Source organism: Ornithodoros turicata, chromosome 5, assembly GCF_037126465.1.
Source record: "Ornithodoros turicata isolate Travis chromosome 5, ASM3712646v1, whole genome shotgun sequence".
Lineage (NCBI taxonomy): Eukaryota > Metazoa > Arthropoda > Arachnida > Ixodida > Argasidae > Ornithodoros > Ornithodoros turicata.
This window is the reverse complement of record NC_088205.1, coordinates 40,959,842-40,986,292: the sequence shown is the minus strand read 5'-3', so window position 1 is coordinate 40,986,292 and position 26,451 is coordinate 40,959,842. Positions and strand designations below refer to the sequence as shown.

Genomic DNA, 26,451 nt, shown 5'->3' with positions numbered 1-26,451 from the left:
CAACAACAACAACAATAAATGATGGAGAAGTGATGATGACATGGGATGTTTCCCCGTGGTAGCCACAGTACCCTACCCCACTTCACACAGGTTAATATGAGAGGATGAATTAATGGTGAGCGCGAAGCGAAGACTTGTCGGAATTATATTTAAAGCTCTTCGAGAAGGCCAAGGGACGATAAGCAAAAGATATTCATTTACTGCGAAAAGGAAGCTTTTCTTTTAAACGTCACAGCAGCTGTCGTAAATGATTCTCTGCATTTCATGAGGAAGGCCTTAACGTAACATTCCATACCTTATTAAAGGAGCAGTCAAAGACAAAAAGTGAAGGAAAAAAGACAAAAGACAAAGCTTCGGTGAAAGAAGTCGGTGTTCGGCACGTTCAATGGCGACATCTGTCCCTTTACTTTTCTTTTATTCACACGCACCTATATGGCATCAGAAGCGTGGAACAGCCAAGTGTTGTGGGGAAAAGGAGCGAACGGAACCCGGAAACCTCACGTGCGGCGTGGCTCCTACACCAAAAAATTGCATATTCCTAACAAGGAAAAACACCCCCGAGATATTTTATTCCTGCAAACTATAGGCATTGACCTACACTTTGATACCAATCTTGAGGGTCTAGGCCATCCGGCACTTTGCTTTTTCGTCGTGTCTACTTGGGCATTTTGCGAAAACAAAAATTTGGGATTTTTTATTTAAAAACTGGCTATAGCTAGGGGCTTGATAATTTTTTGAGGTGATGTCCGCATCGTGGGGATTAAATGAAAAAAAAATATTTCGATATATGATACGTAACGTGTCATAAAAAAATCATCAATATCGCAAGTTTTGTGCAACATTGGCAGTCGTTCTTGTTTGCTGTTTTAGGTTCAAAATTGCTAGAAACCCTCTGGCAAATAAACATAGCCTTCTCCAAGCGCATCCCGTTAAAATTTTCCCGATCCATTGAAGGGTTGGCACGCAAGAGCCGCGCAAAGGGAGCAAGGTTTCGCGCATTCCGCGAAAGTTTGGAGCCACCTAGCGGAGAAGCGGCTAGCTTTGGGAGCGAAATATTTTGCATTTGGCTTGTGCACGTGAAGTGGAACGCCACAAAAAAAAATTTCGTCGAAATCCCAGATGGTAGAGCCACCGAGCTTGGACGTTTGAGCTGGAATGAACCCTCACTCTGTTGCAGACCCTTTCGTTAGCGTTTTTTCTTTTGTTTGTTTGTGATCAAAGAAAGCAACGTTAAATGCTACATTTTTTTGACTGTGTGCGATCGTGTACATTGCAGATTCCTAAAGTGCCATGAAACTACCTAAACCCTGCCGATGCTGTCAGGAGGCATCAAATCTTTCTGATGTGACATCAAGCGACATGGTGTTCGCCTGATGCTGGCATAAGAATATATCTGAGACACCTGATGCTAACACTAAGAGCATGAAGAAATTTTCATGTGACACGAGAAAGTTCTGATGTTTCTTGATGTCAGATCTGAGAAGACATGAGAAAGTTCTGATGCCTCTTGATGTGACATCAAGAATCATCAAGAAACATCAGAATTTTCTGCTGTTCATTTTCAATAGGGTGGCGTCGCACATGACGATGTGATGAAACAGCGTCAACAAGAACAACGGTAATGTTCGGCCAGACCGCAGATGAGTTTGCCGAATGACACTATTGTAAATTAAATTGCGGCCTAATAATATATATTTTCTGCGGTTGCTCCAGATGACGAATTTTTTAAGCTATCGGACTGAATTCCTGAAATATCTATTGTATTGAGGGGGTCTCAGTGACGGACTAGATGTCTTGTTGACAGCAGCTCCCATGTTCTCACTTCTTTTGTTCAGGGGAATGCACGTCGGCTCTGCTTCTACGAGGTCCCTCTTTTGTATTGGAGCCATCGACGGTGGTGGAGTTTGCTAGTGCCACGGGGGCGGTCTTACCCTGTTCTGCTCAGGGTCAACCAGAGCCTAAAGTCAGCTGGGAACGCAAAGACGGCATCCAGGCCACACATGTAAGTTTCCTTCGGTAAAAAGAAAACGTAGGGCCAACTAACTTCGCTATAACATAAAGCAGCTCCCGTGCAGCAACTTGGCTTCTTTCACAGTGACCTCTTGCCTCTTGTTAGCATCTCATATGTGTCATTCTCATGTATTAAGAATGGTTCTTTTCCGGACGACTCGGGCGCGCGTCGATGTTCACTAATAAACTCTAAGAAAAAAAGGTATGATTTTCTACCCATATCGGTAGAGCTGCATTGCAACCACATTTCTACTCCAACCAGTTTTACCTTTTGGGTGTAGCTGCAGAGTAGAAACAAACTACAGAGTATGGAATCTGTCGTTCTACCAGCTTGGGTAGGAAATTCTACCATTTTCTCTTAGAGCAAACGTGAGAGAGAGGAGCAAGGAAAAGGGACGCCGCCGCTTATACCCGCGTGGGAGAAGTCGCGTGTGGATTGCCACGAAATGGTAGAAGTACCGTCCTGCTGCAACTGTGGATAGGAAATTCGACCTTTTTTTCCTACAGTGTAGTTATTCGCGCTCAGGAACTTGGTAGGAAACGTCAGAACTTCCCTTGAAACAGTGCGGACGAGTAATGTAGCTCTGTATTCTTTTGAAAGACGGCAGTAGCGGGACCCGTACCCACAGCTCTGATTGTAGGAAGAGCCAATTTTTGACGCCTTGTTGGTTTAGCATATTGAGAGTTAAAGCGCAACAGGAGGAAGGGCCTCCTTATAAGGAGTATCACTCTAGTTCTCGGGCCCAACAAGATACCCAGCCGCGTAGAGAAAACATTGTCTCCTTTATACTCTATTTGCTCAGCGTGTCACATAACCTGAAGAAAGTGGGTGAAGGAGTTGGTGTGAGTGTGGTGTTCACGGCCCCCCAACAAGCTCACAAGACTATGTAGAGCAACCACGCCGGACAAGGATCAGCAGTGTGTAAAGAGACATAGGGAGCCATACGGTGCAGTGCATAAAAACTATCGTTTATTGCATCCCCCTTTCGTGTGGAAAAAGATATGTAGGCGAGACCAGAAGATGACAGGCTCAGAGAGCACCACCACGACGTAAGAAACGGAAGGTATGGATGGGGGGGGGGGGGGCACGCCCTACATTGTAAAACGTGTGATTGTCAACCGGCATTCCATGAAAGAAGTGTGATAGCAAGGTCGAACAACAAGGACACTCGTAAAAACAATAATAATGGTACCGTGATGTTACACGTAAGTTTTTTTCTTTTTTTTTTATTGTGTGTTAGCGCCGCGAAGCAACACTTAAGGTTTTTCTGCCTATAGTATGGCGACATGTTGCACGTCCCATGCGGATAATTTCGACCACCTGGGGTTCTTTTGATGTGCGCTGGAAATCTCCTACACAAGGTACTGGAAGCAATGTTTACCTCCCCCACATTGCTACCGTCCTCGGCCAGGTTTGAACCCGCGATCTAGAGCTCAGCAAAGCAACACGTTACCGACTGATGGTGTCTTGAACTGGTCGTCCCGATACTCCAAGCTGGAGCGGGTCAGACCGCATCTCACTCCTGCTCAGAGCCCGAGGAATCGTGCAGAAGCCGAACGCGGCAGATTTGAGCAGAGGAGTGGAGAGGGAATATTAACTCACGTGACTTCCGGTGTTTCCCTGGTAGTCAAAACGATGACGACGCAAAATGCATAACATGGCAGGCATGGCGGAACAGAAACACTACCCAGCAGAAGCTGGCGCAGTCACGTGACCGGAACCCGAACAGATTTCGCAACCGCTCCGACGGCGTTGCTGAGAGTAGTGATGGGCAAGTCAGTTCACTTTTGTGAACTACTTCATTTAGTTCAGTTCACTTCACTGAACTGTCTAAAAGAATAGTTCATTCGTTCACCTGTTCGCAATTAAACACAATCCAGTAATATATAGCCCCAAACTTTAAAGTGGCTCGACCAAGAGCGAGATACAACAAAATGATATTGCAATTCAGTTTTCCAAAGGTTCGAGCACATCAACATAACAAACGCAATCTTTTAGGTCGCTTTTTTATTTTGCTTGAATTTTCTACGTATATTTTTAACGAGAAAAGTAATGCACAGAACAATATGCAAGGTGCCGTTGTCGTTCAATGTTACAATCGTGTTTTTCTGATCACTTACGGCTGCTTGCTGCGAGCTTGAGAACACATAAGTGTGATAGAGTAACTGCAGTTTCAACTCATTTCATTCAAATGTGTGAGAGAGCTTGAAGAAAAGTACAACGTCTAGCGTTGTGGAGAAAAAATTGGGAAGTTTGCAGTGTATTGCTGCGAAAATAGCGTGACCGATCCAGAGCGTGCCAGCCAGTCAGCCCGAAGTCAGAACATAACGGCGCCACTAGCAGTTCACAACGGCCAGGGGGAGTTCAGCGCATCTCAGCGCAAAACATCTAAAAGATTGACTCTTCTTCAGCGTTCGTCGTTCATATAGTTCACTTGCCCAAAGTACTTCACTCCATACGGCGTTCAAAACCGTTCCGCTGGCTCTCCCTGCCCCCGCCCCGCCACCTACGCTTTTGCTGAAGCGCATGCGCTGTGGACGAGCAAAAGCTCTGACAGGCAACGGCAGGCCCTGCGAGTACTTCAAAACGACCCGCGGCATCGTTTAGTTCTTTAGTTCATCCAGTCCAGTTCCTCCACACCTTCATACAGTCCACTTGAGGCTCTCCTTCCCCGCGCCGCCCGCGCTGTTCCTCAAGCGCATGCGCTGTGGACGAGCAAAAGCTCTGACAGGCAACCGCAGGCCCTGCAAGTACTTCAAAACGACCCGCGGCATCGTTTAGTTCTTTAGTTCATCCAGTCCAGTTCCTCCACACCTTCATACAGTCCACTTGAGGCTCTCCTTCCCCGCGCCGCCCGCGCTGTTCCTCAAGCGCATGCGCTGTGGACGAGCAAAAGCTCTGACAGGCAACCGCAGGCCCTGCAAGTACTTCAAAACGACCCGCGGCATCGTTTAGTTCTTTAGTTCATCCAGTCCAGTTCCTTCACACCTTCATACAGTCCACTTGGGGCTCTCCTTCCCCGCGCCGCCCGCGCTGTTCCTCAAGCGCATGCGCTGTGGACGAGCAAAAGCTCTGACATGCAACGGTAGGCCCGCGAGTACTTCAAAACGACCGGCGGCATCGTTTAGTTCTTTAGTTCATCCAGTTCAATACCTTCACTTCTTCATACAGTCCACTAGAGCGCAGCGTCGCAGCCACTCAAGGCCACAGCGTTTCGCACAACACTCGTATACACAGTGGTGTTCTTCCGCCCGCCCCTCTTCTTGCGCGCATGCGCTTTGTTAGTTTTACAAAACGTTCATAGATGGCGCAGATGTGAGACTAGCTTTCTTTGACTAGCTTCAGTGACTAGCGTATCAAAGCGTATATGTTGTGTTTGTCTGAGAGGCCCAATGAACTGAACTGCGGAACTAATGTTTTGCTTGTTGTTGAACTAGTTCGTTCAGTTCACCCGAATGACTAGTTCAATTTGAAGGGTTCGTCCACGAACGACACATCACTAGCTGAGAGCACTCTAGACCGCTCCGGGTTGGAGGAACGAGCTCCAAATGTCGAATGCAGTGAGAGAGCTCTGTTTCGACCAGTCGAAGATGAAACGTCGCTCCGGAGCGCTCTAGAGCGATCGGAAGCAACCTGTCGAAGACACCATGAGCTACCGAGGTGGGCAGACCACTCCTGGAATTATTGAGGCAGAAAGGATTGATAAACTTGGCACGTTACGCGTCAGCACCCTTTCGTTGACACCATCAGATAAGGAACTAGCTTTTCTTCGGCCATCCGTGCCCCCCTTCTTCGTAGATGTACTCGTATTTAGGGTTGTGTGTTTTCCATAAACCGTGTTGGAAGTAGCGCTTGTGTTCGTAATTCTTGCAGTCCTTCTCCTCCTTTTGCGCTTAAACTCTTACACTACGCCGACATCGCGCTTTCAGCACGGGTGAACTCAGCTGCTGTATTTCAGGTCATTGCCTTAGCGTTGTTCGTTCAGCTATCTTCTTTTATCGTTGTTACCTATATAAGCAAGGAATTTAAACACGCACAAGCCTTTCACGGTTTCTAACATTCATCTTGGCACAAACAGTATATAAAAAAATAAATAAATAAGTAAATACAACTTTGCAGATCCCCGGCTTACGTGAGACCCGTTCCGACGGTTCCTTGCTGTTGGTTCCCTTCTCTGCGAGTCAGTATCGCCAAGACGTGCACTCGGCTACGTACAGATGCGTCGCCACCAACTCAGTGGGAACCATCAAGAGCAGGTACTCTCACGTGCAAGCAAGTAAGTGCTTCTTTCCAACACACCTTCTAGAAGAATATGTAGAAACGGACCTCCTTTCTAAATGAGTAATTACACGAGGCACACTTGGACGCTACCTTGAAAGCGCCTTTCAAAAGCCATCCAAAGAAATGTACAGAATCTCTGCGTAAAACCACATTCCCTTTTGCGACGCCCTTTGATGACCTTTTATTATCACCGCCTGGTTGGCCACGTTATTCATTATACATAGTGTCGTTACAGCGCGCGTCTGGTGCCGTAGTTGTTCAGATCTACGAAGCATCTGGTTATTTGTCTGAAAAGTTGTCTGCGGTGCATTAATTTCTCTACTATGTTCTGAGAGAACGCCCTCTTGAATTGGTGTTCCCAATTGGGTCCTTACTGAATATTTTCGTCCTTAAATATTCACACCAGCAGCTCTTGGATTATTCGAGTGTCCCACATAAAAGGAAGCAAGAAAGGGAGACCATCTGGGAGTTTGTACCATTTTTACCATGTTTTTTCATCCACGTGTTCATACCTAAACTATGGCATAAAACTTGCTTAAACAGGCACTCAAATGTGAAAATTTCTTCTCGCGCCATGAAAGATGCAGTTATCTGGACACCAGCAGAAAAAAGAGAGAGAGAAAGAGAGAGAGAGAGATATTCATCTGTTGCGTCTTTCCGTGTATTCACACGAGCGTGTTTTCTGACGGCGCAGCGACTGAAGGAGCGAGAGGGTATATGATAAGGCGCTGAGGCTACGCCCCTCTGGAATGCCTACACAGATAGTGTTCCAATGTGCTGTCAGCTCAGATGCCGGGGGTAACGTTCGCGCTGCGGTTGAAGGTTGCAGCATTAATTTTATGTGCACTGCGCTTGGTGCGCAATGGACGAAAGAAAGCGAAAATTGGTGGCTTTTGCTGTTCTCATTGACGATAGTGAATGCTGCCATGAAAATAAGTGGTTAAGGAAGATATGGACGAAAGAATGGGTGTTGAGAAAAGAGCACCGTCTGCAAAATAGCCTTCTACGGGAGCTACGACACGAGGACCCATGTGCCTACCGCAAGGTTTTGAGAATGGATGCTTTTGAATACGTTCTGCTCCGCATAGCAAAGCGCATAAGGAAAGTATAGAGATGAATATGCGGGACATTATACTAGCCAGTGATCGTTTTTCCGTAACCCATCTACAACAGGTTCCTTCGAATTATGTGCGCTTAAACATGCATCTGAATGCATAAAGCGTTCGTAAATAAGACTGAGCGGGAACGAGTGTAGGAGAGAGTGCTATGAAGGCTGTGTGTCTTCGTTTTCTACCGTGACGCCGCAGCAGTGTGACGGTGATGAGTGTGGTGTAAAGCAGAGACGGCTGCGGCATAAATATATATATATATATATATTTATAACTGGGGTTTACATCGCGAGACAACTGAGATCTGTGGCGTAAAGGTCGCACCTTTAGAACACAGTAAAAACAGCTTCATCACATAGTACACTCTGCGCCAACCATTGCCGCGAAGGCCCACTTCTGATTGGAAGACACAGTGGAGCGGACACCTTTTTGTCTCAATGGTGTGTGTGTAGTAGTTCTGCTAAAGCAAGAAACCTTGTCCTCTTTCTGCAGAAGGCAGGTCTTGCTCCAAGACCCATCTAACAGTTTGCTACCCCCGGCGAACCCAAGCCCGCTCTATGCACCCCTATCCTCCATCCGGCTTTCTTCTTTTCGCTAAAGTCGTGACGACGCCCACTTCTGTGTGGAAAATAACGGCGAGCCGATCCTGCCATAACCTTCCTCCTTTGTGTCAATTCGGATATATGATAAGTGACACAAAAAAACGGTTCGCCCTCCTCTGTCTTCGAATCAGAAGCGAAGACCCTATCTCTCGTGGCCATGGTTGGAGCATAGCCTGCTATGCCCTAGAAGTTCAGTTTTTAGAGTGCAGAAATGGGATTGTTCAGGTACGATCCCCTCCTCTGGGAGCTTCCAATTCCTGCGTTTCATTGGCCCCATTGCTTTAGGCGTTGGACAGGCCATGTTTTTATGTCTACTGCCTTCGTATACCACTCATTGCAGTAAAACGTTCATCGCATATACCGGTGGCATAGCGAGGTAGAGTCCACCACCATGAACCCGCACCGTTGGTAGTGCAATTAGAACGGGAGAAATACCTTTCGTGGAAATGATCCTCTCCCACTCAAACAACCCTTATGATCTTTCCTGATCTTTTCGTTTCTTTTTCTTTGGAGGGAGGGGGTTGAGTGGGGGTGGGGTACGTTACCGTCCCATCCATACATATGAAATTATGGGACAAAACGAAATTTACGAATTCGCACTTTTTGCATATCGCGTTGTATAAGAAGCTCCCCCAGTGAATAATTACGAAATAATGCTATGGCAAAGCGAGACGCTATAACGTAAGTTCGTCAATATGTTGCATTTTTGGCAGTTGGCAGTTTGTGGCAGTTCCCAAACTTTGTGGCCGCGATGGATGGCAAACACGCAAAAATAGTGAAACCGAGGAAAACTGGCTCCGTCTATTACAACTGTGCGTCCTCGTTGATGCTTGTAAGGACACAATGTATGCACACAGTGGCCTCCTACGAGCGCACTGCAAGACGTGATGGTGAACACATTACACGGTTACAGCCCTAAAATATTATAGCATTACACGGTTAATTTATGATGCAAGACAACTATGAATATGCGCGACCTCCGCAGTGGCCGGCTCGTGGATTAAATTTTGAGCTTCTTTGGCTTACCTGGCGTGCGACATCCTGCTCACATTTTCTCGTTTTTAAACGAAACTACCAGCATCCTGAGCCAATACCTTTTGGCTTGGAATGCGAGCATGCAGCCAACTCGTTATTAATAATTAACGCGTTCTTAGCTGATACAACGACTACGCCGTGAATATGGAGACCAAAAACGTGCTTTGGTGTACATACATACCGTTGCTTTGGCATCCAGGTGTCTCTTTTTCATTTCAAAAACGATCTGTTCTCACATGGCATGTTTCCATGGTACATTTCGGTATTGCTCATCGGCAAGTTTCCACAAAATCGAGTATTGCTCTACCAGGTGTATTAGGTAAAAACAAAAGAGCTTGTCACATTGGCAACAGAAGGTGGCCTTTCTTTCTTCTTTTTTTTTCGTCGTCCCGGAAGGCTCTGCGCGTCAGTCGTCAGATTCTGTGCCCCGCGAACAAACTACCCGCGTGGTTCTTTCTGACGGACGGAGCTGCCGAGCGCAGTGATGTTGCACAAGGCTCTTTCATATCTCGCCAAAAATAAGATAAGAACGTGCGCGCTTCCTAGATTCTGCTGTACGAGAAGCCCCGCCCGCGACCGAATGGGTGGATGATTGGGTGATTACGCTGATACCCCTTCTCCTCCTTCAGTCGCTGCGCAGTCAGAAAAGGCGCTCGTGTGAATACACGGTTTCGTGCGAAAGAAACCACAGTGTACGCTCTCCTTCTGAAGATGCGGATCAGGCTTTCTTCCCAAACGATTTGTTCAATCATCGCGGGAGATCGTTTAAGGAGACCAATCACATGCCTCTTGAGGAAAAGCGCCTTCGCACATAAATCACGAACGGATGAATCTCCTTCCTTTTCGGTTGGTTTCAAAAGTTTAACGCTTTAGTTTAGAATGGTACGTATAAAATCAGAACGCATGCGCTTTACCTCGATCATCCTTCCCATGCGTCATTAGCATTCGGTCTTCAGTGAAGAGTTTTCGGGAGCCGGTTGGTTGAGCACCCCGCCTATAGAGTTTATTCACTGACGTCACCCCTCCAGAGGGGACGAGCTTCGAAAAGGCGAAATCGCTGCCATAATGTAGGTCCCCCCAAGTTTAGTTCCGCTTTTCGCTTTTTTTATTTCGTGTTACCGTCGTGAAGCAACTATGGCTATGAGCGGCGTACAGACGTGGACAGATGGAGAGAGGACAGCAGGAAGGAGTGGGGGACAGGGGGGGGTTAGTGTGCGTCCTGGGCCGACTTCAGGGGGAACTGTGCTGCCATTCGTCTGAAAAGTCTTCGGAAAACCCAGGGAAATCCTCTGACAGCACAGCCGGTGATAGGATTCGAACCCGTGTCACCTCCCAGTCTCGGCGTGGAAAGCGATCATCTTAACCACTATACCAGGGGAGCTGGTCCAGTTTTCGTTCACTGTCATATACTATTTAGAAGGTTATTAACGTTGAAAACATGGAAATTACTTGGATCGTCGGACAAATAGTATTCACACAGTACAGCTTGAAACACCGAATGTACGGTGAACGGCCTGGACAGTCAGAACCTGAGGACCTACGTTATGGTGAGAAATCTGCTAGCGACAGTGGCTTTCTCCTGCGGATGACATCACGTGCATAAACCCTTGCAGCGCGGAGGTCCTAGAGCTACGCGCCAGGCAATTTTTTTAGCGGCAGGGTCGTTGTGATATCTGATATCTGTTTTCAGGACATTATCTGTCATGAAAGTTGAAGGCCATGTGTTGTTTTGCTTCTTGAGTGATCACATGTGTTGGGGGCGTATCGCGTTTGTCTCTATTAAAGGAAGCACACTCGTGCGCCCGGAGTGCCTTTTGTAGCGGCAGTGCTAGCCGCGTACAATGTAACTATCTTCTCATGCAAGTGCATCCAATAAAGCTTGGCTCTGTGCAACTAGACGTCATCCTCTCTAATGAAACACCACATAATGGCGACGAGGATGGGATTCAAAGACTGGTGCCATGACGTCTGAAGACCAGAAGTCCTCCGGAATATCATCAGCTGCGTCTATGTCTACAAGCAGCGCTCACAGGGCCATGGCGCTAATAGGGCAAGTAGAGCCTTTCGACGAATCTATTTCTCATTGGCCGTCATATGAAGAGCGGTTAAAGTCATTTCTTCGTGTCAACCGCATCCCCGACAATGACCATGTTGACGCCTTTTTGAGCATTGTGGGAGGAAAAACGTTCGAGTTGTTGAAGAACCTGTGTTCGCCGGAATTGCCCGCTTCCAAGACTCTGGACGAGTTGTTAAAAGTGCTGAGAGACCATTTGTCTCCGAGACCCTCCGTTATTGCTGAACGTGCAAAATTTCATAACCGTTCACAGCAAGAGAATGAGACGATGGCCGAATTTGTTGCGGAGCTAAAACACCTGGCAGAACACTGTAATTTTGGGAGGGTGTTAGACGAAATGCTTCGGGACCGATTTGTGGCAGGATTTCTACGAGTAGATATTCAGAAATCTTTGTTCACGGAAGACGATTCTTTAAGCTTTAAGAAAGCGGTAGAGAAAGCATTTTCTCTGGAACGTGCAACGAGAAATGCTGCTGAATGCCACGTTAGAAAGCCAAATTCGTTTGAGTCAGGACTACAGAAATTCAGCACGCAAAAAGATGCCAGTGTGAAGAAGAGTACATGCCATCGTTGTGGTTCTGAAAGGCATGCAGCCCACCAATGTTCGTTCAAAAACGCAACATGCTTCAAGTGTCGAAAAATTGGGCATATAGCGGCTGCCTGTGCTAGTGTAAAACGCCAAAATAATCAGCATAAGCGTACAAGTCGAAACACGCTTAAGAAGTTGTCGCCTAATGCGGGGACCACGCAAAGTGTATTGAAGTCTTTAAACAGCATGAAAGGTCCAGAACCTATTACGTTTGACATGGAAATCGAACGAGTGCCTTTGCGTATGGAGTTGGACACGGGAGCTGCTGTCTCCGTTATCTCATGGAAAGACTTCAAGCAAAAGTTTCCAAAGTTAAAGTTACTTCAAACGTCGTTGCAACTGAAAACGTACACCGGAGAAACAGTGATTCCTTGCGGTTTAGTTAACGTCAGTGTTAATCACAAGGACTTTCAAGGTGTCCTTCCATTGCACGTGCTACCCCAAGCGGGACCACCGTTAATCGGCAGAGACTGGTTACGGCAAGTTCGTCTTGATTGGCAAAGTTTACATCAAGTGAAAGTAGCTGAAAACAGAAGCGTGACGCACCTTCTGCAAAAATTCAGCCATATCTTTTCCGATGATGTGGGAATGATAACGAATGACTGTGCTACACTCATTTTGAAGCCAGATGCGACCCCACGTTTTGTGAAAGCAAGAAGTCTCCCGCTATCCTTAAAACCAGCTGTTGAGAAGGAAATAGAACGATTGATAAAGAATGACGTTTGGACTCCAGTACAGACAAGCGAATACGCGACACCGATCGTACCCGTCGTGAAGAAAGACGGGGGCATACGTCTCTGTGGAGACTATAAGGTTACACTAAATCCTCAACTGGTAGCAGAGAGCTACCCGCTGCCTCGAATAGATGAAATGCTTGCTGCGTTAGCCGGTGGAAGGTACTACTCAAAAATCGACCTCAGTAGGGCCTATTACCAAGTTGTGATGAGTGAACAATCTAAACGTCTTCTTACTGTGAACACACATAAAGGGTTATTTGCGGTCAACCGTCTGCCCTTCGGTGTGGTGTCTGCACCAGCGCTTTTTCAGCGAATTATGGACAACATGCTAAAAGGATTGAACGACGTCGTCTGCTATTTAGATGATATATTGGTCATGGGAAGAACGCAAGAGGAGCATTCGAAAAACCTGGAACAAGTACTTCAGCGTTTGAGCGACAGAGGGGTTCGAATAAACAAAAGCAAGTGCGAATTCGTGAAATCAGAACTGTGCTTTTTGGGTCACATCATTGGCGCGAACGGTGTTTCGACATCCCCGGAAAAGATACAAGCAATTGTAGACGTTCCAGTGCCAGAAAATCGCAAGCAACTTCGTTCGTTCTTAGGGATGGTAACTTTCTACGCAAAGTTCATCCAGGGACTATCAACCATTGCTGGCCGACAGTGGACTCCGACATTGAACGTCAAGTTCGTACTTGTCACCCATGCCAGCAACAACGAAGCACCAGCTACCCAGCACCGCTGCATCCCTGGGCCTGGCCCACAAAACCTTGGAGTCGCCTTCATTTGGATTTTCTTGGACCTTTTCAACACTCATTCTACCTTGTGGTAGTGGACGCCCATTCAAAATGGCCAGAGGTTTTCAAGATGACAACGACAACAACTGAAGCAACGGTGAGGAAGTTGAGAGAAATGTTTGGACGTTTTGGTTTGCCCGACACCATAGTTACAGATAACGGTCCACAATTTTGTGCTAAGGAATTCCAGCATTTTCTCAACGAAAATGGCATCAGGCATGTGAAGTGTTCTCCGTATCACCCATCTAGTAACGGTCTAGCAGAGCGTTTTGTGCGCACAGTAAAAGAAGCCTTGCGGAAGGACATGCAAAAACCTCCGGATGTTCGCCTAGCGAATTTCTTATTAAGCTATCGAAATACTCCGCATGCAACGACACAGCAATCTCCAGCGCAGCTTTTGCTTGGAAGAAATCTGAAAACTCGGCTAGACTTGCTCAGACCTGACTCTTGTGAGGTGATTGTGCGTCGTAAACAATTTAGACAAACTTTGAATGCTCGCGGGAACGAACGTACCTTCTTGCCTGGTGACCGTGTGTATGTAAAGAATTTCAGGTCGGGACCCAAGTGGCTGTCTGCACAGATTCTCGACAAAGTAGGACCGGTAACCTACCGTCTACAGGTATCAACACCTGGTGGGTCATTCGTGTGGAAAAGGCATGTCGACCACCTGCGAAGAAACGGCTCAACGGAACCATCTGATGCAGAGCCCCAATTCATCATCCCGAAGCTCCATCCAGCTGTTGTATCGTACCCTGCTTCGGAGGTACCGTCCGTTCCAGCATCGCCAAGTGCAGCATCCGTTCCTCAGGAGGTCTTTCCAAACGATACTCCGGTCACAAACGACGAAGCCACCGAAATGGACAATACGGAAACAGCGTCAAGGGTCTCTACGGAACGGCGCTACCCTCAGCGCAACAGAAGACCTCCTGATCGTTACAGCTGTGCTTAACCAAGTGAACTAATTATAACCGTGCCTCTCTTTAGTGAAACTTTGTTTAAAGTAAAAGTCATTGCTTTCTTTTGCTTGGGGGGGAAGAGATGTGATATCTGATATCTGTTTTCAGGACATTATCTGTCATGAAAGTTGAAGGCCATGTGTTGTTTTGCTTCTTGAGTGATCACATGTGTTGGGGGCGTATCGCGTTTGTCTCTATTAAAGGAAGCACACTCGTGCGCCCGGAGTGCCTTTTGTAGCGGCAGTGCTAGCCGCGTACAATGTAACTATCTTCTCATGCAAGTGCATCCAATAAAGCTTGGCTCTGTGCAACTAGACGTCATCCTCTCTAATGAAACACCACAGTCGTCTCCTAATATTATGTGGCGTAGGCCACGCGCCACCCTCACGTTCATGGCGGCGGCAGCAACAGACGCACATGGCGCGTCAGTGAATGTGGCGGCGGCAACAGGCAATCAACTAATGTACATCTAGCATGGAGGAAGGAAAGAGAGGAGGAGCCCTATTGCTCTAAGAAGTGAGGCGGTTTCGGTTACATACATCTCTATGGGAGCCCCCAACGCATAGTTTCTGAATAGTTGGAGAGGGGTGGTGGTAGCGCGCCGATGTGGCCCCAAAGTGGCGTGTGCAAAGCGATCTCATTGGGATATTCAGGTAACGTGACCTCCGCGTGGCTCCAAAGAAGCTACAGCTCATCTCCTATCCCCACGTCACTTGCCCCACGCTTCTCTCTTCTGTCGAAGAGCCGTTGGGGCGCCCCCTTTTCTTCTTTCCTGCATGACAGGTAGTGAACCTAAACATTAAACGTGTTGGAGTTGGCGCGGTACAAACTGCGCTGTCTGGGGTCTGGGTGCTGTGTGGGGGAGTTTTCCTCGAATGCTGGAAGGCAAATCTCGGCGCAGTTTACCATGAAGTCAGCCCAGGAGGCCCGATCCCTCTTCCCGAGCAATATGCCACCACACCGGCAGACGGTATGTGCTCGGCAGTAACGCACCAACAGTCAACTCTTCAAATAAATGCGTTCATTGCTCAGTTCGAAATGGACATAGAAACGCGGCATCGATTGCATGCAGATTCCTTTGCTCTCGCGTTATCGGACATAAAACTGGTTGTCCGACTTCCCATGTTCCTCCTCAAAAATGACTTCAATATTCGTGATATAATTGAATCGTTGTAATGTGCTTTTTTATGAGCAAAAAAAAAAAAAAGAAAGTTCGTTCGTAGGTTGCTCGGTAAATCCACCGCTTTTCGCTTTTCTTTCTATTAGACATATACCCCCCCCCCCCCCCCGCCACATTGTAAAGCCCCCAAAACTGGCGGCGGTGGCGCTACGAAAATGACTGGCGCGCCAGTCTGAATCAGTGTGGCGCGTAGCTCTATATAGGCGATCCGCTTGGCCGCTTTGACGTGACCATAGGTTCGCTCCCGATCGTTTTCCTTCGGAGTCTCCCGAACGTTGCCGAAACATGGCCGACGCGATGGATTCCATCTACTCTGCGCGGACAGCGTAATGTTTCCTCACAAAGTGCCGTTCCTCGAATATTTCTTGTGCATCGTTATTCGGACTAGAGGTGAGATACTCGCCGTAGAAAATATCCTAAAAGACTGATGCCACCATTTTGAATGCCATTGCCCTGTGACGGTTTAGAAGTGTTCAATCGTTCTATTTTGTAGATTGTACGATGTCTTATTGGTTGAATATACATGTGGGAGTACGTTTGTTATTGTTCTGCGAAAGAATCTTTACAGTGCCTCGGAAGATATGAATGTCTTCTATTCTTGACTCAAAGAGTGAAGAGATTCGAATCCCTGTCAAGTACCGTCGGCAAACAAAAACAAAAAACACCGCTGAAGCTATCTACATTTATTAAGATACAAGCTTTCGCCCAGAGCCTGGGCTTCTTCAGGAAGCCTGGCTGAAGAAGCACAGGCTCTGGGCGAATGCTTGTACTTAATAAATGTAGATAGCTTCAGTGGTGTTTTTGTTCTATTCTTGACTGCGCGACATGTATCGTAGCGATGCTCCATTCCCGTTCCCGAAAACTCTTTCTGGCGATGCTCCGATCGGTTCCTTGCCGCTCGATCACGCAATGGGTTTCCGCCCTGTCAAGTGTGTTTCTTCACAGACACCCTCGGTCAAAAACATTTTTAGTTCATTGTCGTACAGACTAGAGATGAGAAAATCGTCGTAGAAATATCCGAAAAGTTTCCTGCCGCCAATTTGAGTCCCATCCTCTATAGAGATGACAACGTGTAAACACGACATAAAAAGGATAAAATCGAAATATCTGCAAAAGGGCGGTACCCGAGACAAGGAGAGAGAGACAACACACAGAAAGTTCTCATTCACGAAATATCTACAACAAGTTTATCGGATGAATTATTTATGAGAGTACGTCTATTTTTCTCCTTTGAAAAGGGTGCGTTGATATCCGCTCAACTATACTTTACGGAAGATTGCGCCATCAGATATACGGTTCTTCGGTTCCCGAAAAACTTTTGGGATCGGTTCCCTGCCGCTGGACCACGCAGCGACCAACTGCGCCGGTTCTTTGGCAGCTATTTTGTCGAAAAGGGGAAAAAAATAAAACACTGTCAAGGAGCCCGCGAAGAGGGAATCACACACGTAACGGGGAATCACGGGAAAAGTTACTTTGAAAAGTAACGAAGTTACAGTTACTCGAGCAAAAAGTAACTAAGTTACAGTTACCGTTATTCCACGAAAATGTAACTAGTTAAGTTACAGTTTCTAGTTACAGTTACCTTGCGGATTTTCGAAACCAAGACATGGCGCCAACAGGCTTTATTACAAACAAGGAAGTTATGTACAATGTGCTATTTATGCATATTACACTTTAGCAGCAACTGGTGTTCGAAGTTTACGTCACTGAGTTTGCCTCGTTTAATTGCGAAAACATCTCTGCCCACGCTAAACAGCAGCTCAACCGTGGCGCTAGAGGGAATACCAGTGTTATATTTGAGAAATGTTTTTATAATAATTGTAAAATTACTGCGAGGGCAGTTAGGGTACTGCGGCTCCCTTCCTTCCACCTGTCGAACTCTTCGGTTCCTGCAGATTCCGTGTGAATATCGAAGAAGTCATCACCGTCGTGATCGGCGTCGTCGGACATCGACGCCATTAAAGATGATGTGGGCACCTCTTGCTCACGTGCCTTCTTGTCGGTATAATGCTCCGAATCTCACCTCTTCTTCAGTGCTCGCAACAATGAATCCCTGTGTTCAACAATGAATGTGTTCCTTGATGAATTCCGTATCGTACGGACTCAGCCTTGGAAGGCAGACGGCATCACACAGTGTGTCGAGCTTGCTCTTGTCTTCATTGCTGATGAACTCCATTGCGGCGTAGGTGCCGTTCCACCGCATGGAATTAGGAACTGGGAGATGGATCCCAAGTTTTCCTTTTACAATTTCTGCTGCTTGCACGGATTGCTTTTGCTTTTTCCAAACTTCTGCACTTAGAAACGCTGCTTATGAGACCTTTCGGTACGAAGTGTCGTAGAGGGCTGCCTCAGCGGCTACAGTAGCGACCAAGTTGAAGGTGTGCAAAACACATCGTTGGTGATTCATCAGGATGATTTCTTCATTCGATCGGTTTCCGTCTAGCATTTCCGTTATTTCCACCATTTCAGCGTTCTGATCTTCGTCAGGCGGACCAGACTCGAAGGGAATGCCGAAGACTCCGCATCAGGCCGGAGAACATCGTACGATTTGAATAAATGGCGAGGTAAACAATAAAGAAACATACAGAAAACAGAGGAAGTAGAAGTGACGCATGTAAAACTGTATTAAGGGTGCTTCGCACAGACACACCGAAATGCCTTAACGAAGTTCGTCACGTTGTCAGTGACTATGAGTGACACTTTGTTCGTTATCCTGTAGTTAGACATTATCTTGTAGAGAATTTCCGCTAAGTTGTCGTAGGTGTGGCGACCGGACACCTTGCGGCACGCTGTCACTGCAGATCTTCTTTCCAACGTGCGTTCCTGTTAAATAAAGCACTGCTCAGCAGGGCGACAAGACCTTTTCCTCCAATTACCGTTCGTGAAGGCTGAAGTACCCCAATCATGCGTCTGAACTGCTCGTTCTCCACAACTGAAAAACATTGCATGTTCCCCACAACAAAATCTAAAATAGCCTGGTCTATCTGTCTCTGAGATAGTGAAGACAAGCCGGCTACGAGCCCCACCAATTTCTTCTGTTTAGGCTGGGTCCCTAGCTCCCTTTCGCTATCCGGGGCTTTACGCTTCTGCTGTGCCACACGACACAGACCAGGATGCTGCGACTGAAGAGCCATTTGGTAACCTGTGAATGCCTGCAAATTCTTCGCAATTTATGGTAAATTACTTCCAGGTGCTTCTTCAAGTTGGATGTAGATGTCTTGCACGTCTTGCAACGAACTTTGACGTTGACATCCGTAGAGAACACGAAGTCAAATGTCCCCTCATACATTGGCCAAGGAATCTTCGGGGCATCTTCCATGTTATACGTTGGTGGACTGACCACTTCTAAGTGTCATCGAAGTGGCTCTCTTTATAAACAAATATTGTACAGCCCGTCAAGAGGCTATAGTACCTCTGCTCCGCCCCGTGCGAAAGTACCGCGCATAACCTAACAGCACGCTTCACATCCCTGGGGTAGCCTCCTGTCGAGGTCAGACACCCAAGGAGTATAACATGACACATGCCTACTTCTTTGGTGTGCTTCAGTTAGCTGGAGTGGAGCAATAGAGATTCATCGTACCTGTGTGTTTGTTGTCCGTCGTCGTTCGCTCTACTCAAATTACTTTCAGTTTTGAGTATTTTGTCCTCTATTTTAAACACGTTTTTAGTATCTTATTTTAATTACTTTTGCGCAGTGTTTTGTAGAAGTCTGCCTAGAATTGACGGATTTAAAATAATTACTAAATTGAACAAGGGAAGGGTAACGTCGTCGGCCATCAGCACAGCCCACATGACCCCCAGAAAAATGCGGTACTATAAAGCGTTAAAAACCGGGCTGGTTGGTCAAACATTTCGACACAGCACTGACTGTGAAACCAGAGATTTAATTCACAATCAAAGCATACGCACTTAAGTATCCGATCCTTTCACGAATCCCCATCCTCTATTGGCTTACAAGGTTCACTGAATCACCCGGCAGCCCTTCTCCGCCAACTGCGCCGGTATCAGGCCTTACTATCGCTAAGTACGCAAACCACGACCCGCTATCATAGGTCGGCGTAATCATGATCGCGGCAGCCTTGCCAGTGCTTCGTGATCGCACTCATGATCGCGATCATCAGGCTTTGATAAGGCATTGCGATCATGATTGCGCCGACCTATGCCCGCTATCACACCTTTCCTTTCTTTTTTCTTAATAAACATATCCCCCCCCCCCCCCCCCGCTATCGCACTCCTGCTTCCTTTTATGAATTCCTCAACCTTTTCGTAGAACAAACTGAAGGTGCGCTAATACACCTTCTTTCTACACCATTTATTAGAATTACTTCCTGATATAAAAACGCCCCAGCCTTTTTGCTCTAAACAGAATTTTCGTCTCCCTGAATTTCGCTCACGTGGTGGCAAAAGTGGCGAGTAGGCATGGTGTCGATGTTGTGTTTAGAAGAGGACAGTGGCTGAAGTCCCTTATGGGAAGGGTAATCAGGGATAAATCGGGAGAGGGGTGCCAGATAAAGCATGTAAACCCGTTCGTGAAGTATAGGGTCGGATGTTGAGAGTATCCCGGAATTCCCTCTCTGGAAATCGCAGAAAACGTCACTCGGACAAGGCCAATCGGGGGGGAGGGGGGAGGTGGTAATGGCAGGATCGGGTCGCCGTTGTTAGCCACACAGAAGCGGGCGTCGTCACGACTATAGCCAAAAAAAGAAAAGACGGATGGAGGATAGAGGATGAAGGGCAGAGGGTGCATGAGGGTGCAAGGCCAATCAGGGAGCTCCCTTGGGCTCGGACAAGTCCAATCAGGGAGCGGCCCGAGGGTCTTTGGTGACCGGCGGGCAGGCGGGACGGCATCTGCAGCTCGCGGAGAGTCTGTGATCGGCTTGAGGAATGTCACTTCTGGGTTAAAGTCGGACGTGTTCGTACAGCCAGGAGCGTAACACCGTTTTCCACGAGACATGGTCGCGTCAGAACTCACACTGGTAAGCGAAAGTCGGCGTATTTACCGAAGACTTTCCACTTAGTATATTGTGGTGTGAACGCGAAGCAGACGACATCGGAGACAGTCGCCTGCGCTGCGCTCCCATTCGTGTGCCTGGCTTACAGCATCATGATGTTACTATCGCTGCGGCTTCCTTAGCTGCAGAGGGAGTGCGAATCCTTGAAACTCGTTTATTTAATATGTAAGCCCAGCAACGCTCTGCGCTCAAAGCTCTTCTGACATTTCTGGACACCATCGGACTTCGATCGTTATTGTGAAGGGGCTCGTTATTTTATTCCCCCCATTCCATCCAGCAATGGGGTAGAGTATCGCCTGAGGCGATGAAACTCCCCACTCTCCAAGGTCGCAAATAAAGTTGTTGTTGTTGTTGAAGAGAAACCTGGCCAAGTACACTGTAAAGCGGTGCCGAACATTACCGTATCGGTCTCATACACACCTTTCCGGACGCGATAGTCAATTTAAGCGGGTATGCTTTCATTGTGAATAAATCTGTGGTTTTTCAGTCAGTGCTGTGTCGTCTGTCCTTTATCTTGTGTTCCCCTTGCAAATAGTCCGAATGCCGGGGATTGACATCTTTAATGGGCATATACGCGGGCAAACAACAATACAGCAACGAAAAAAGTGTGACGTTTCGAAACTCATTCGAATTTCTTCATCAGAATAACGTATAGGTCCCGACAAAAGTTTACGGAACACGCGAGCGGTGTATTTCCCCCTCGGTGCGACACCCTACCGGCGAGCGGAAACGGGCTCGTTTACTCGTTTAGAGGGTGAGTTTCGGTATCGCTTGAATGTACTCGAAACGTGGTTTGAATTGGTGTCGCTACCCGCGCATTCCTCCACCCCTCTGAACGGGTGCACAAGCCCGCTTCCGCTTGCCGCTAGGGTGTCGCACGGGGGGGGGGGGGGGAGATACAGCGCTCGCGTGTTCCATAAACTTTTGTCGGGACCTGTACCACAAGCTGTATGTCCCTTTTTATGTATCAAATGGGCGTAGCGTTCCGGTATGGGGCCCGGATGCCTATTGATAGCCTCTTTAGTTACCTTTATGTGCCAGGATTCAAATTGTTTCCTCATCCCCAACGACCCTCACGAGCTAGAATTTCCGGATTATCCAAACCTAATCTATGACCAGTTTTTATCGCGTGTTCACATAGTTCAGTTTGCTTCTCTGCGGCCTTGTCAACATCTCTTTTGTGTTCCTTCATTCTGGTTTTTGTCCTTCTACCGGTTTCCCCGATGTACATCGCCGTGCACTCTTGGCATTATATCTTGTACACGACGTCACGTTGATCGTTCGGTGTTGTCTTATTTTTTGGTTGGCTGAGCAGATTTCAGAGTTTGGGTTGAAGCTTAAAATCAGTTTTTATATTCACTTGAGCTAGTGCCTGCCGTATCAGTTTTGAAACACCCTTTATGTAGGGAATGGTGATGTATGTAGATCTTTCCAAGGTCTCTCCCGCTCTCTGCCTAGTATGTTCCATCCGTCGATAAGTGTCGTCAATAAATGGCTTAGGGTACTCTCTTCTCTGCCGGTTTCTGTTATCGTCACGAATTGCTTCCAGTCTTGCTGTAGGATCCGAAGGAACATTTATGGAACGGGATAACAAGGATCGTACCGCTGCCCCATTGTGTTCTAGAGGATGTGCCGACTTGTAGTGCAGAACCTGGCCAGTGTCACATGGTTTCCTGTGCACTGTTGTCTTCAAGGCACCATCTGCTCTTCTATGTATAGCATCATCAAGGAATGCAATCCTTCTTTCGGTGTTCCTTCTGATCCACTTCAGAAGTAAAACGAATGCTGGGATGGATGTCGTTTAAAATATCGAAAAAAAGCAGTATTAAAGCTTCTAGCAATAACCACAAACGTGTGGTCCCTATATCGCCGCTAAAAAGTCACAAGCGGCCCTGTATTCTCCAGGGCTTTGAATATTCTTCCACATATTCCATCATCAGAATGGCAATAGTCATAGAAATGGGATAGGACACTCGTCCGTCTGCTTATACATCTTCCCTTTAAGTTGAATAAAGGATTGTTCCAGAACATAAATATAAAAACTGCTTTTAAGCCCAAACCCACACTCAGGAATCTGCTCAGCCATCCAGAAGATACGACAACACCGAAAGATCAACGTGGCGTCGTCTACAAGATATCATACCAAGAATGCCCTGCGAAGTATACAGCGGGGAAACCTGGAGAAGGACAAAAACCAGAATGAAGGAACAGAAAAGAGATGCTGACAAAGCCGCACAGAAGCAAACTGAACTATGTGAGCACGCGATAAAAACTGGTCATACCATTAGGTCTCGATAATCCGGAAATTTTAGCTCGTGAGGGTCGTTGGGGTACGAGGAACCAATTGGAATCATGGCCCATAAAGATAACTAAAGAGGCTATCAATAGGCATCCGGGCCCCGGTAGCAGATCATATCCTCGAAACGCCCATTTCCACCGATGTCCCAATTCAACCAAAAGCTCATTTCCTCCAAAAAAAATATTTGGAGGTTCTGGGCTTTCGGTTGATCTGGGCATGCGGGTGGCAGTGACCCATATCCCCCAAATGATCTTTTCATCCAAGCGCCCAGAACCACCGAAAGCGGGATACTTCAAAGGACACGCGTCCACCGTTTAACAGGGAGAGGAGGAAGGGTGAGAGGTTCCCAAGTATGCGGGAATCCGATGTACAGCTCGAGGCAGAGTTAACTGGAACGCCACTTCGACTGGGGGAGCTAAACTCGGGGAGAGAGCAACCCTAGCGGCTCTTACGAGAAATAAAGGCAAATAGTGTTCCGACTGTCCCACTGTTGCTGTGTTGCTGTGGAGGTGTAAGCCTTGCCATGAGCTATTGACTCGGCATTGCCCTTAGCTGTGGTTATCGTCGCGATGTTTGTTTATGTTTGCGGCGATTATGTGAAGGTGTATGCCGGCTGATATCGCACGGATACGATGCCTTTATTTCATTGATACACGCGAAAGTGGTCGCGTTCGCTCAGTGGGGCATTTTCAGATTTGTGATAAAACAAATGAGGATGCACGGGGTCTAGTGGAAAATTTATTGGAGTTGCTGTCCACCTTTGAGCGTATCAATGGATAACAGCATCATATCCGCGTGATATCGGCCAGCATACACCTTTACATAATCGTCTCAAACCCAAACAAACATCGCGATGATAACCACCGTTGAGAGTAATGCCGAGTCAACAACTCATGCCAAAGCGGACACCCTCGCAGCATCATGGCGAGTGGTGGTCATTTGGTGGCAACTTTTCTTTTTCTTTTTTTTGCTAGATCCCGAGCAGTCAAGCAATCTTGCATGTTCGCGTGGCACTTTCCGTGCGCCCGGAATTTCCCAGCTACTACTTTTTTCGTCCGGTCTCGAAACGATCGAGCAGCGGGTTACCCAACTATATCCGGTGTCGTCAAATCCGCACTGCGACGGTGGCGAGTGCTCTCATTGGACCGCACGTCGAAGTTCACGTGATTTAGCAGACGACGGAACCCGAAGACAGGCGACCGCGAGGGCCCTAGCGTGATCCAAATGTGCGAACTCTACCCAGGTCATTCAAAAGGGATGAGGCGAGCCTGACCCTGATCCCAAAAACCGCCAGATCCCTGGCACTCACGTTCGGGTCGCAACTGTCACATGATCCAGCTCCGGAGCCGACCTAGCAATTTCCGAGCGCCAGGCAGTGTTGTAATTAAATGACAAGCACAATTCGCCATGAGTAGGACAGTGGAAACATTATTTCCCTTTATTTCTCCTAAGCGCCGCTAGGGTGATTCTCTTCCCGATGCAGCGGTCGAAGTGGCGTTCCAGAAGTAAGCTCTGCTTCGAGCTGTACTTCCTTCAACTCGCCAGAGAGGGTCACGTGGGTTCCTGACTGCTGCTCATCCGGTGCTCGAAATGTTCTGTAGCAAGAGGTATGCGGTCCGTTGATTTGCACAGCTTCCTTTGTTCCCCTGCTTACTAGCAATTCTCCTTAGAGATGTAACATATATGACTAATATAAATATGAGAGCTGATGCACGAGATCTATATTAAAGAAGCTTGATCGTAGTTGGATAGAAATGACACGACACTCGGTGTATACAAATGAGATCGCGTTCAAGAAGTGATCTGAACGGAGAGGTATCCCGAAAAAGAATTTTATTGGTATGCACGTTGCTGACGGGAGAAGCACTATCTTCGGAATGTCATGGAAGTCTGCGTCATGATTCACGGAAAAAGAGCATGGTGGGAGTGGTATGTTCTGTGGCTAGAACATTTAGCGGGACGGCGGAAAACGAACAAACCTCAAGCGCCTTCAGAGGAGATCGACAGTTCAGACGATATGTTGGTTTCATGGATTCATACTGTTTGCAAGCTTTTTCTAGGGGTTGTTTCAGCCGGTTAATAGCGTGTTTTCCGAACGTCTGAACTGTATTAACAGAACGCATAAAAGAAAGGTAAAGGAGGAGGTCCTTTTTGTAACCTTCTTCGAGACCTGTGAAGTGGGCGCTTTCTTACTATATTTGCTTTCCACTATGATGACCTACACAGTGCCTGGAGCCCTGCCACTCACATGGAAAATATCTCTCTGTTCGGATCGGATCATTTCTTGAACGCGATCGACATCAATAATATCTTTCCTTTGCAAACTTCACTTCTGACTCAGTTGCAGGATTGGATTCCCGCACACCCAAAAACCGCTCAGCCTTCCTCCTCTCCCTGACAAACAGAGGAATCGTGTCCTTTCAAGTATCCCGCTTTCGGTGGTTCTGGGCGCTCGGATGAAAAGAGCTTTTGGGGGATATGGGTCACTGCCACCCGCGTGCCCAGATCAACCGAAAGCCCAGGACCTCCGAACATTTTTTCGGATGAAATGAGCTTTTGGTTGATTTGGGACGTCGGTGGAAGTGGGCATTTGGAGGACATAAGGCCCAACCCCGGGCCCCATACCGGAATGCTACGCGCATTTGATACATAAAGAGGGACATGCAGCTTGTCGGTTGTGCCTCATATGCACCAAATGCTCATAACCTCCAAACGCTCAAAACCTCCAAACGCCCATATGCACCCGAAAAAAGTTGGTGGTTTTTGAGCGTTTGGTGGAAATGAACAGGAGGGGAGAAGCTGCTCATAAGCAGCAAACGTCCTGAACATCCAAATGCTCATATCATATCCACCGAAAGGCGGGCGACCACAAAGGCCGGGCCTTCCTCTCCCGCATTTGGAACAAGGTCATAGGGTGAGAAAGGTGGAATGAATGGCGACTACCAAGGCCGCTTAATGTGTCAGTTTGAAGTTTTTATAACAGCTTGGTCCTGCTTGTATGTAGCCAGAACGAATAGAATTGGTTCCTGATCTTGTCGCGCTGTCTGTACTCAGCAAAATAAAGAGAGGAACAGAAAGAACAGACGCAATTTGTGCAATACAAGCGGTGCAGCAAATGGAACCGCTTTTATGTTCCTCATTAAATGGCGTGCAGCATTTATTGTTCATTAAGATTAATGTTAATTTAAAAAAGCATGTCTTCCAATTTCGAACAAATGAGGAGTCCGAACGATAGCACTTGATTGGCTATGATCCGGTAACGACGCTCCTGTATTTTTGGGCGCACGGAACCGCGCGGGACCATTCCTTCCGCCACGCAACCAGTGATAATTTTTTCCGGGACCAACTTTTCCGGAACTATTTTTTTCCGGAACTCCATCCAACGTGCTCTATACATTCTCGCTCCTACAGTTCTTCAGTCTTCGGTCTGGGAGATGACTGGCTTGGTCCTTTGGATGATTGGTTTTCAACTCATTCTGTTTGCCCACCGTTTTAGGCATTCCAGAACACTTACACAGTTACTTCCTCTTATAAGTAGAACTCGGAAATTTACGTGCTAAAACCATGAAAATAGACAGGTATTTAGACCCTGAAAAACACCTAAACAGGCAAGAACATGGAAAAACAGACACGTTGTAACACATGCCGAAACTACTTCTAATGTACGCTTCACGACGCAGACTTTATACTGTGGAACTGTAGCGAATGCTACGGAACCATTCGATGACGCCAGTGCCTGACTGCGACGCTGTGCAGCGCCAAGCCACCT

General features: G+C 47.2%; 1 protein-coding gene and 1 long non-coding RNA gene across 2 annotated transcripts in view; both read left to right on the top strand.

Moving 5' to 3' along the window:
- LOC135395765 (cell adhesion molecule Dscam2-like) overlaps positions 1–6,849 on the top strand; it is a 167,244-nt gene extending 160,395 nt beyond the window's left edge. The window contains exons 2-4 of the mRNA XM_064626857.1: positions 1,836–2,002; positions 6,131–6,287; positions 6,836–6,849. Coding sequence (XP_064482927.1) covers positions 1,836–2,002; positions 6,131–6,287; positions 6,836–6,849 — 338 coding nt within the window. The remainder of the gene's footprint in view (positions 1–1,835; positions 2,003–6,130; positions 6,288–6,835) is intronic.
- Positions 6,850–13,088: 6,239 nt separating this feature from the next.
- LOC135394398 (uncharacterized) lies at positions 13,089–14,502 on the top strand. The gene is made up of 2 exons (XR_010422882.1): positions 13,089–13,332; positions 13,788–14,502. It is a non-coding gene; the product is annotated as an uncharacterized LOC135394398 (long non-coding RNA).
- Positions 14,503–26,451: the final 11,949 nt, after the last annotated feature.